Source organism: Condylura cristata, unplaced genomic scaffold (assembly GCF_000260355.1).
Source record: "Condylura cristata isolate star-nosed mole 26May11 unplaced genomic scaffold, ConCri1.0 scaffold00024, whole genome shotgun sequence".
Taxonomy (NCBI): Eukaryota; Metazoa; Chordata; class Mammalia; order Eulipotyphla; family Talpidae; genus Condylura; species Condylura cristata.
In genome coordinates this window covers 32,052,133-32,064,157 of record NW_004567125.1, presented here as the reverse complement: position 1 = coordinate 32,064,157, position 12,025 = coordinate 32,052,133, and the positions used below count along the sequence as shown (strand labels likewise).

General features: G+C 42.0%; 1 protein-coding gene across 1 annotated transcript in view; it reads left to right on the top strand.

Moving 5' to 3' along the window:
* The window catches only part of LOC101623813 (docosahexaenoic acid omega-hydroxylase CYP4F3), a 14,781-nt gene extending 12,943 nt beyond the window's left edge, over window positions 1–1,838 (top strand). The window contains exons 10-13 of the mRNA XM_004688207.2: window positions 639–806; window positions 899–963; window positions 1,135–1,217; window positions 1,590–1,838. Of these exons, the coding sequence (XP_004688264.1) occupies window positions 639–806; window positions 899–963; window positions 1,135–1,217; window positions 1,590–1,758 (485 nt within the window). The 3' untranslated portion in view covers window positions 1,759–1,838. The remainder of the gene's footprint in view (window positions 1–638; window positions 807–898; window positions 964–1,134; window positions 1,218–1,589) is intronic.
* Window positions 1,839–12,025: the final 10,187 nt, after the last annotated feature.

Here is a 12,025-nt window from a genome sequence, read left to right as displayed (position 1 = left end):
GAAGAGTGGTGTTTTATAGTTGCTCAATTTTGAACTAGTTAACTATATTAGCTATTAAAAATTTAAATCACCACACAACAGTTAGGGGATTGAAGAACAATAATTTTACTGAATCTTCAATATTTCTAAAAATTTTCCAGTGGATTATTTTCTAGATAGAAAACCCCTATCTGCCCAAAATGACATGCTTGTTCCCATTTCCAGTTGCATTACATGCTATCTTTTTTCCCTTGCCAAATTCCTCTGCTAGTATCTCTATTACCAGGATAAATAAGTAAAATGCTGGATTTGTTTATATTGTTTCTTACTCATTTCCCTTTTGCTTGTGCTCTCTTGCCCTAGGGCTATTTCATTTTCATGCAAATATGCCAATCATTTTATGGTTGGCTTTGGGCATTGTCTTTGCTCAGAGAGCTTCTAAAAATACCAAATTAATATTTCTCTGATACCTCTGTGATATTTCTTTTCTTTCTTTCTTTGCCTAAACTCACTTTATTGAGCTATGATTGACATGCAAAAAACTCTACATATTTGTTGTATGCAACTTAATGAAATTGGAGATAGCTGATCCATCCATTTTTGTTATAGGGAAAGAGGCTCTTACCAGTCAGCACAAAGCCTGGGGGGTCTCTGTGTTTGCTACCCAGATGACTGTTTGTGGGGATTCCTTAGGGACGACCTGGCCAACTTGCCCTTCCTGACCATGTGCATCAAGGAGAGTCTGCGCTTGCACCCCCCAGTCACGGTCATCTCCCGCTGCTGCACTCAGGACATTGTTCTCCCTGATGGCCGAGTCATCCCCAAAGGTGCCCAGTCAGAGGGAGAGACTTAAGGGCAGGAAGAGGGGTTCATCAGGCATGGGGGACCTTATCCAGACTGACCTCTTCCTCTCCCACAGGTGTCATCTGCCTCATCAGTATTTTCGGGACCCACCACAACCCCTCTGTGTGGCCAGACCCTGAGGTGCTGCAGCCCCTTCCCATCCTTGCTGGCTCCAGGGGACAAGGGGGGAGAGAGCAGGGTTGGGACTTGACAGATCAGGAATCACTTCTCTCTACCTAAGCACTTCTGTCTCTCCAAGACTCACTGTCCAGGAGAACCCCACCCATCAACCTTGTCTTGGCCTGTCCTTAGGTGTATGATCCCTTCCGCTTTGACCCAGAAAACAGCAAGGAGCGATCAGCACTGGCTTTTATTCCCTTTTCGGCAGGACCCAGGTGAGAGCAGCAGGCATCAAAGGCAGGGATAGAGTGATGGGGGGAGGGGCCAGGGGTTGATATCTCAGGCATGACAGCAGCGTGGGAAAGAGGGACAGTTGAAGGTGGTTGGATTTCTGAACGCCCCTTCCTCCAGGGAGGTTTGAGTAAAGGTGGGAGGTGCCGTTGGATGGGTCCAAGTGGTCTCAAGGTGCCTCCCCCAGTGTATTCGGGACAAGGCTCAGGGGCGATGGAAGCCCACATGGAGGTGCCAGGATGTCGGCCCCCTTCCTTATCCTTGCGGGCTGGGGGAGTATTCTGGGTCAGATTCAGGTGGAATGGAACTGTGTTGGGGTGTTTCTGATGTAGTCAGAGACCCACTCTGGCCTGCAGGAACTGCATCGGGCAGACGTTCGCCATGACGGAGATGAAGGTGGTCCTGGCGCTCACTCTGCTTCGCTTTCGCGTGCTGCCGGATGAGAAGGAGCCGCGCAGGATGCCGGAGCTGATCCTGCGCGCTGAGGGTGGGCTGTGGCTGCGGTTGGAGCCGCTGAGGCAGTGACGCCCGGCTGTCTTGTCTGGGGTCCACCTGAGCTTACACGCCTCTTGTGTATTTCCAAGAATAAATCTGCTGTCACCTTGCCCTAGCCTCACAGGCAGGGGGTGGGGCCTAGGCCAGCAGGGGATGGGATTTGTGTGTGTGTGGGTGGGTGGGGGGAATTAGGGGGGCCGTGCGGGAATAGGGTAGGCAAAAGAGTCGACGTTGGGGGGGGGTTGTGTCTGTAAGTCTAAAACTCTGATCATCTTTTGCGATGACCTGTGGTCTTTGTGCTCATGGCGAGTTCTCTGAGCTTAGTAACTGTGAACTTCATCCTGTAAGCTATAAGGAACATTGGTGGTATAAGGAAAGGGACCAAGGTCAAGGACAGGCTTAAGGGGCACGTCTGAGGCTTTGAGCCAGGGAGGAGAAGCCATACAGGCAAACTCATTCCTTTGGGTTGGAGGGTCTCCCAGAACAGGTCCCTGGCCGACACAGAACACAGGCTAGCTCCTCCTCCCTGCTCCTGTCTCCAGCCCCAACCCTGCCTCTGTACATCTCAGTGGATGGACGACCCTCTTCCTCTGCCTTCAGAGAGTCCTTTCTCTTTCCCTTTCTGGCCTCTCCATCTTGTGCCCAGGGAGCCTGGTCAACAAATACTGTCTGTGCCCCCACCAGCATACAGTGTGTGTGTGTGTGCTGCATGTGTGTGGCGCACCCTGTATTCTTTCACCTCCTCTAGTTCCTCCTCCATTCCCAACCACAGGCTGCCCCCCACCCCGCCCCATTTTGGAGTGGGTTGGGGGCAGGACCATCTGGTGTTGGAGACCAGCTCCAACTATTGAGGTGTCTGGAGGCAAGACAGGCAGGACCCTACGGTGGGAAGGCTTCTGTGAGCGGAGATTCCTAAAAAGGGGAGAAGGAGAAAAAAAGGAAAGGGGGACTAGGAAGACACGGGAGTCAGAGTTGGGTGCAAGTCTTCCTGCTCTGCCTTCAGCAGAAGTTTATTTTATACATTAGGAACAAGCAGTGGGATGACATCAGCACACGAACTGGGCTGAGAGATTACAATCATCTTTTTTTCTAAGAACAGTTTAGGGTCGTATTGCCCTTTAGCTGAGATAACAACATTCTAAAATCAATCAAGGTTAAAAACAGGTACATAGGTGCACAAAGTTTATGACTAATATTACTATAGTGGAGATCAACTAAGATAGAAGTCCCTTAAACCTTACTACTTAATGGGTTTTTGTTTTTCTACCTGAGTCATCCTGGGAGGCAGAAGAGGAAATTCCTTGCTAATCAAATCTCTGAATAGGAGACATAGGTGAATTTCCTTATCTGAAGACTACATAGTAGAATCCTGAAAAACTAGCAAGAAGACTTTTGTGGATTCCTTTAAGGTGTAGGAGGTGAAAAATTGACTAGTTTAAAAAAGGGCAACCTGGATGAATTTCCACATCTAAAGGCCAAACAATAGGAAGTTTGAGTAATTCTTTAGCAGCTGAATAGAAGGCTAGGTGAGATAATAGAATGATAAGATTTGGGTTTTCCTCCATCAGCAGTGAGAGAGACTTTGCAAAAACAGCCCTTTTGCTTTTATTTATCAGTCAGTATCAAGTCACTTGACTTCAGGGGAATTTTTCACCCTGATGCAGTGCTTGCTTGTCAGGGCAGGCAGGCCTTATGCAGCTGAGGCAATCCAATTGTAAGCTGAAAGTTGCTCAGAATATTTTGATATTATGATTATACAAAAAAAGGGAGGTCATAACATAAGTTAGCAGTGGAAAGTCTGAGCTTTTTTTTTTTTCAGAGCTTTCCCCGATCTACCTGGAATCTGTCAGACGACAGACATTGCATAGCTTGTGTCAATCTGGTTTCAAAACCACGGGTTTGGGAGCAAAAATCATGGTTCCCCCCCTCCCTGCCCCATCACATGCGATGGGGTAAGCTTGCTTGTATTTAAGTCTCTGCTCTGTTAATGACTTGAGCAAATTTTCTTCTCTGTGCCTGCTTTCCTTAGCTGTATATAGTCCTGGCTTGCTTAAGGACAGGGGCATGTTATGAGAAATTAATCTTTAGGTGAATTCATCGCTGTAATATTATAGAATGTAATTACACAAATAGGTATTCTATCTTACACACTAGGCTATATGTTTGTTATTGACATGTGTTATGCCATGCATGGTTGGAGAATATAATAGTACCTGCTTTAGCTTGTCTCAAGGACTAGATTTGTAGCTGTTTCTGGCATGCAGTACATGCTCAATAATCTGGCTATTATTACTTTTTCTGTTAGAAAGTTGGGTTCTTAGAGCATCTTGTTTTTAAAGACTATTACCTCTGTGATGAGTTTTTTTTTTAAGATTTATTTACTTATTCATACAGAATGGGGTACAGGCCAGAGATGCGGAGGGTGAGAGGATTCACCAGGGACAGAGTGGGGAGCAGAACAGGCAGATTGACGAAGTACACTGCTGAGGGGAGCAGCGGGCGGGTCAGGTGACCTGGCCATGTGGATCTCCTCCAGGGCAGGCGGGGATCGAACTCATGCGGAAGTGGCTTTAGCTTCTTAGTGCAGTGCTTTAATTGGCTGTGCCACCAGGGAGGGCCTCTGTGATGAGTTTTAAGAGTGTGTCTTGAAATTCAAAGACAATTCTATTATTTGTGCTCATGCTTTAGTTTCTACCTTCTACCCCCTCACAGATAAGGGGATGTTCCCATGCAGATAGGAAGTCATTACTTCTGAGAATTTGGGGTCACCAGAAGTGCACAAAGTGAGAGAAGGAGGGGAAGCTCTATTTACGTGTCGAAGCAATGTCCTTCTACAGGTGTTGCTCTCCTTTCCTAGTGCCAGAGACCCTGCTCCACTGGGCCTGCGCTCCAGCACATTTTCCTCCCTCACCCTGGACTCCATTCTAACCTCCGAACACACCATTCTTTTTCCTCTCTCAACTTTGCACTTGCCCTTCCCTACATATAAGATGCTTTTCCCTCAGCTCTGTTGTGACCCAGACTCACCTTCCAGGAGTCAGTGGAAATGTATCCTTTTTGGAGAGGTCTTCCTTCATTATCAAAGTACTACCTGTTCTAGTTAATTTTTTTCTCATTATTCCATATTTTCCTTTGATAAGTCTTATCTTCATCTGAAGGTATGGAATATATACCAAGGCTAAATTTTAGCTATGACTTTAAGAAGTTTCAAGGCTTGCCTTTGATGTCATGCTGGTTCAAAGTCTGAACTTCAATTAAAAGATTAAATATAAGACAGAAATTCATGATTTTCACTGGTATTGTCTGTCACCCAAAATACATCATAACACCCAAACAAGCTTTTATGGAGGAAAAATTGGAGCTAAAGTCACAAAGTTTTGGAACCTTGAATTTGGCACACTTAAGTAGCACCTTCTCAGAGTACTGGGAATTTTGGTGTAGTTGACAGTTATAAGACAGGGTTCTAATGTGAATTGCTGCCATAGTTTTGGAAAACAGTATGTGGTCCCACCGAAGTTTGAGAATAGAATTACTATATAATTAAGCGATTCTACTTCTGGGGACTTACTAAGAGGAAATGAAGCTACAAACTTGAAAAGATATCTGCTCCCACCCCTACATTTATTGCATTGCTATTTATAGTAATCAAGACACAGAAGTAACTTAGGTGTATCATGCAAGAAACCAACACACACACATGGTAAACTATAATCTGGGAAGAAGATATTTGCAGATCACATGTCTGACAAAGGGTTAATTTCCAAATTATATAGAGAACTTATACAACTCCACAGCAAAAAGTAAAACCCAATAAAAAATGGGCTAGTGACCTAAGTAGACACTTCTTCAAAGACACGTAGGTCCACAGGAACACCAAAAAATGCTCAACCTCAATTTTTGTTGAGATAATGTGCATCAAAAGCACAAGGAGATACCACCTCATACCTTAACTGTGACTGATACCAAAAATATCAGAAGCAGTAAGTGTTGGGGATGTGTGGAAAAAGGGAACACTTTTCTTCCTCTGTTAGTGGGAATGTAAGTTGATATAGCCCCTATGGAAAATGGTATGAGGCTTCCTCAAAAAATGAGAAATGGAAGCACCATGTCATCCAGAAATGCCACTTCTGGGTATGTACCAAAATTATATGAGCATACTAGTAGGCAAAGATTAGTGATAGCAGCATTATTCACATTTGCCAAACCATGGATCCAAAGTAAATGCTCATCGATGAGTGTCTGAAAAGAAACTGTGGTATATATGCTCGAGGGGCTATTGCCTCATAAGGTGCAACTTAAGGTGACTGTGCTCAGTAAAATAAGTCAGAAAGTGAAAGACAAGTTCCAGGTGGTTTCACTCATTTGTGGAATAGAAATAACCACAGAAAACAAACCAGCAGGGAACAACAAAAAGGTTTCTTAGACTCTGAAAATTATGCTGTTGACAAGAGGTGGCGGGGAGGGGAGGGATGTGAGAGTGCAGGAAGGCGTGTGAGCTGGGCTTAGAGCTGCGGCTTTGATGTGAGACATGTGCCTGCACACACGAAGGAGCTGGACCCCCCAGATCATGCTGAATCTAAACCAATGGTAAGTAAAGAAATGTGAGGAAAAATGGACTTTGAAATGGAGCCAGAATGACTTCTTGATGGCTCATGTGTTTATTGACAGAGTATCAAGAAGGACTCCAAAGCACTTATGGTCTTTCCGTGGTGGGTGTGAGAGGGTAAAACACATCTGATCAAAGCCAGACCTGTACCTCAAAATGAAAATGTTGTAAACCCGTGTTACCTCAATACAAAAGCGACACAATTAAAAAAGAGACACTGGACAAATATGTAACTCTTAGGGTTTTAGCTACTATTCTGCTGATGTTTTCCTCTCTACTATGAGATAAATACCAGAAGATAAGGGAATCTCATCTTGTTGGCTCTGTGCTTGATTTCCCAGAGTCTGGAGCACAAAAAGCAATCAATGTTAGTTAAATGAATGGATTAATTCTCAAGGCATGGGGTAAAGGAAGTGAAAATATGGGCTCAAACACAGATAGGACTCAACTGTGTGATGAAGTTACACTATGTGGCATCTGTTGAATATTGATTCAGTGTCTGCAGGAGTATGTGTTACCCCACGATGCAAATGCTGTTCCAAATAGCTTCCACATTTGTAGAGGGAGCTCAATTTACTTCACATAGGTTACACCTCCTTGAAGTGACTGGAGTAAGATTTGAACGTTTTTGTCTGATGTGTGTCAGTGCAGGAAGCTCTCTGAGCTACTATACAAGTCTCCTCTTGCCTGTTAATCTGTGTTTAAGAACCTGAAAAGAAAGAAACAATTTATAATGGTGGCTATTTGGTCTCTAATAAATGAAAACAATACAATACAAAGAAAAGAAAATAGTAAGTTCCCAGAGAATTCAACGGAAGTGATGTCACAATGTCTCCTCAATTAGGAGAATTCTTTCAACATTATCACCCCAGTGCTCTCTGTGCCCTGGGCATTCTTCCTTGACAGCACAGATGATAAAAATACTACAGACCTAACTAGCCTTAAGGAGCCCAAAGGGTCACATCTTCTGCACAGTCTGCCAAATTCTGCTGACACAATAGTCCCTGGGAACCAATTCCAAGTTTTGTTTGTGAACAAGTCTTGGGATTTTCAGTGACTCTTGGGAGCTCATTAAAATTTAACACACAATTCCCATCTCCACATCATCTGTGCAAATTAAGGAGTCCCTACGAGTCAGCCACAGAATTGCAGACAGATGACGTCTCATAGCTCAGGACTACAGTGGAGACAGAGCTCCAGGCTCAGAGCTCTCCCCAGGTGGGAATGATCTCCAGGTAGTTTTCTCACTTTGTCTAAAGCCCAAACTGTAGCATTGGTTAGGAGAAAGCTGTTCAGTCGAAATCAGAGGTGCTGTTCTCTTCCCCAAACCACAGGAATCACATAACTCCAAATAGCTTAGTGTTCCAGAATGCCACGTGGTGCCGTGGGAAGACAAGCTAAAGCATGCAAAGCACCTGGTGTTGCTTCTCCTTCAGAGAGGCTGACTTCCTTGGGTTCAAGTTCCTTGTTCACCACTTCCTATCCTTTCCCACAAGATCTGTACTCAAGGGGCAGGACCACTCCGGACTAACTCCCTACCATGTTCCCACAGCTGATATCTAACAGGTGGTCGGTAAATGCTTGCTGAGGAAAAAAATCACATTACTCTCTCAACTATGGTGGGTTTGTGAATTACAAAATCCTCCTGAAATGTGGATGTCTATTTCCAAATTTATTTGAGATTTACTTTTCATTGGCATCTGAGGAGCCCCCTTGTCCTCATGTATGTATCATAGCCACTATCCTCTGTGCAAATGCCATCTTGTAACTGTTGGGATCATGGGATAGCATCCTTTGTAGTATTTTTAGGTCACATTGAGCCATTCCCCCCTTTGCTGCCCCTTGTCATATTGACCTTCTGTTCCTTAGATGTTTGCATTTATGTTCTTTGCACTTGCTGTTCCTTCTGCCTGGTGCCCCTTTCTCTCCTGTTGCCATTGGAGCAGAACATCTCAACTTATATCTACCTTCTCTGTTCAACCTGCCCTACTCTGTCATCTGGCTTTCATAGTCCACTCCCTTCTCACTCTCACACTTTAACCACTCTTGATTTAATTCAGTCTAATCATCACTCACCATCTCCTTCCATCTACTCATGACTGCAGGTGTGTCTTCCCTGTCACTGTGCTCTTCCCAGTGAAGGGCTCACATTATGTGTTGTATACATGGTGGCTGGACTCTGAGCTGGAGATGAGTTATTTCTGCTAGCTCATGCACAGTCATGATTACCAAACTAACCAGATTGTGTGGTCAGTTCTAACTTCCCTTATTTGTCAAAGTGCAGATAAAGCATGATGTTTACTTCCTTTATTTACCACCATAGTCATTTATTAAATAAAGTGGGGACCTCTTCAGCAAGCTGATGACCAAGGAGTTGAAGGGTCCTTCATCTTGACTTAACTATGTACTTCCTAGTGCGAATTTTATCTTATAAGTATTCATGATATACCTAGTACATGCTAGAGACAAAAGATTCCTAGAACCAGAGACTCTGAGTTTCTGAACAAGAGGCTGGGGAGGCATATGTCCTTCTGACACTGGGAGTTTATGCAATGAAGATGTGATAGACCTAAGAGAAAATGATGCAAAAAGGAAATCCATCTATAGTGAAATTGCCTTTAACGTTAATGGGTATTTGTCACATTCATACACCTGGGATTAGGTTGAAGACCTGGGAAACTGTCAGTACTCTCTAGCTCAAGGGTTTGGGACAATAGAAGAAATGTTATTTTTAAGGGAGGGTTAAGTTCTGGTCAATCTGTTTGTCCATAACTGGGCACAGGTTTTGACACATGAGAGGAGCTGATAAATGTTTGAGAAAGAAAACTACTTGACACAATATTTTTTGGTTATCCTCTACATCAAATTCAGTCAAGAGTCCCAAAAATGCATGGGCTTTGCCTGGCAAAAAGCTGAGCAAGACTACAAGACTGTGGTTCAATAACTTTTTGTCTTATTCCGCACTGTTTCTCCTGTGACCACACACAGTGGATGTCTCTGAACCCAGTCACATTACAGATACATCTGAATTGAGACTCAGGGCAGTCCCAGGGTGAGCAACAGTGGTGAGCAGGGGTCATACTCTGCTTGCATGGAGACCACCTTCTTCATGAATCCTACTGAAGGGTTTGTCTGTGGAGATAAGCAACAAGAGGGACAGTTATTTAAAAATGTTTATAAGTTCTAAGATATACAAAGAACTCTTCCAAATCAAAAAGAAGACACACAATCCAATCAAAACATGGGCAAAGACTTGAATTAAGATTCTCCAAAGAAGTTACACAGAGAGCCAGTGAGGACACTGTCCCCATGGAATTATGAATCAAAAGCATAATGAGATACCAGGGTGACAATAATTTTAAAAAAGGTAAACAATGTTGGTGAGGACTGGAGAAATAGGACCCCTTGTAGATAGCCTATGAGAATGTAAAATAGCTCAATACTATGGAAAACAGTTTATGGTTTTTCAGAAACTGGAACATAAAATAAACATGTAAATCCATATTTCTAGTTCTAGGTATGAGTACTCCCCCACAATTTCAAACAGAAGTTTAAACAAATACATAAATGTGAATGCTCACATTAGCATTATTCTCAGTAGTCAAAATGCAACTTTTAGCAACAAACTAAATAAACATCAGTATTTGAAGAGATAAACAAATACTGGCATATCCATGTAAAGGAATGTTACTCAATCATAAAGAGTAATGAGACCTTGATACACACTACAATGTGGAGACGTTTGAAAACATGTTAAGAAAAAGAGCCAGAAATAACACAAAATGTCACATATTGTGTGATTCAATAGACATGAAATATACAGAATAGATAAAACCATGGAGACAGAAAGCATGTTAGAGATTGCCAGGGGTTCCAACTAGAGGGTGAGTAGGTACAGAGTTTTAAAAATGTCAACGTTGGAGTTAAGACAATGTTTTAGCACTTCATAGAACTAGAAGCTACACAACACTGTGAATGCACTGGATACTTTGGAAAGGCTCATTTTAAAAAGGCCAGTTTTATGTTTTATGGATTATACATTCAATTGAACTTTGTCACAGCTGTGTACTTCCTAAAGTACATCGCAAACTGAAGAATATGATAAGTATCTGCAATATAATGGTATATGATTCTGAAGTCTTGCATTAAAGAGATGCTGTTGGAGGATTGTCTTAGCTATTCAAGGTCTTTGTGACTGTATACAAAATTTAAGATTTCTTGTATTATTTCTGTGAAGAATGCTGTTGGGACCTTAATAAGAATTATGTTGAATCTGTATGTTGCTTTAGATGAATTGGCCATTTTAAACAAGATTGATTCTTTTGATCTGTGAGCATGGAATGTCTTCCTATTTCTTTTTTTTTTTGAATGGATGTATAAAGTTTTAATTCACAGAACAGCAAATCATCTCAGTTTGAGATGATTGAGAATAATGCTAATGTGAGCATTCACATTTATGTATTTGTTTAAACTTCTGTTTGAAATTGTGGGGGAATACCTACCTAGAACTAGAAATATGGGTTTACCTGCTTATTCTATGTTCCAGTTTCTGAATAGACGTGGTCTTTGGTAAAACATTCAAGTATTTGGTGGGAGCCAGTAAGATTTTTATTAATTTATTTAAAAAATTACATCTTTTACATCATTGTGTATTTATTATTATTATTATTTTCCAGATCCCTTATTTGATTCCCCTACATTTCTCTTATAAGTGAAACCATTTGATGTTTTTCTTTTTCCTTTGGGCTTATTTCATTGGACATGATCCTTTCTAGCTCCATTCATTTTGCTGTGAATAGCATGAGTTTATCTTTTTTGAATAGTATGAATATCTTCCCATTTTTGGTGTCTTTTTCGATTTCTCTCAACAGTATCTTAATAATTTCATAGTTCCTGTCCTTCACTACTCTCATCTGAGAAAGGTCTCCATACCAGGATTATGATATTGGCTAGAGACTCTCTTGTCTCTTTTTGCATGAAATTCAACACAGCTCCATCATCTTCTTCTGGAAATCCTTAAAAAAATATTTATTTATGCATACAGAACTGGGGTATAGGCCAGAGGTGAAGGGGCAGCGAGAGGGTTCACCAGAGACAGAGCGGGGAGCAGAACAGGTAGATCGTCAAAGTATACTGCTGAGGGGAGCAGAACAGGCAGATCGTCAAAGTACACTGCTGAGGGGAGCAGCTGGCGGGTGAGGAGAGGTCTGCCACACCATGTAGTCACCTCTGGGCTGGGGATCGAACTCTCACTGAAGTGGCTGCAGTTAGCTTGCAGTGCTGTGATTTTGCCAGCTGCCACACCAGGGAGGGCCTGGAAATCCTTTTGTTAAATATGAAAATTGAAATTTTAAAAGTAAGTTTGGAATTTTATTAATTGCATTAAGTGTAGAAAGAACCCTGTGGAATTCAGTTTTATTGGTAGAAATGGGGGGAGGCATGGAGAAGATTTTACTGTAATATTGTAATATATATTATAAATAATATAGTACTTACGTAATAACTGTATGAAATGTAAAACTTTAAAATATAAATTAATGGGATAAATATAATAATGCTTCTTTGAACAATACAGTAAGATGAAGAATTTAAATAGCTTCATCTTCCACTCACCTTACTAAATGGGTAAGAAACATTTTTTTTTTTGGGTAAGAAACATTTTTTTTTTTTTTGGATTTTTTTTATTACAAA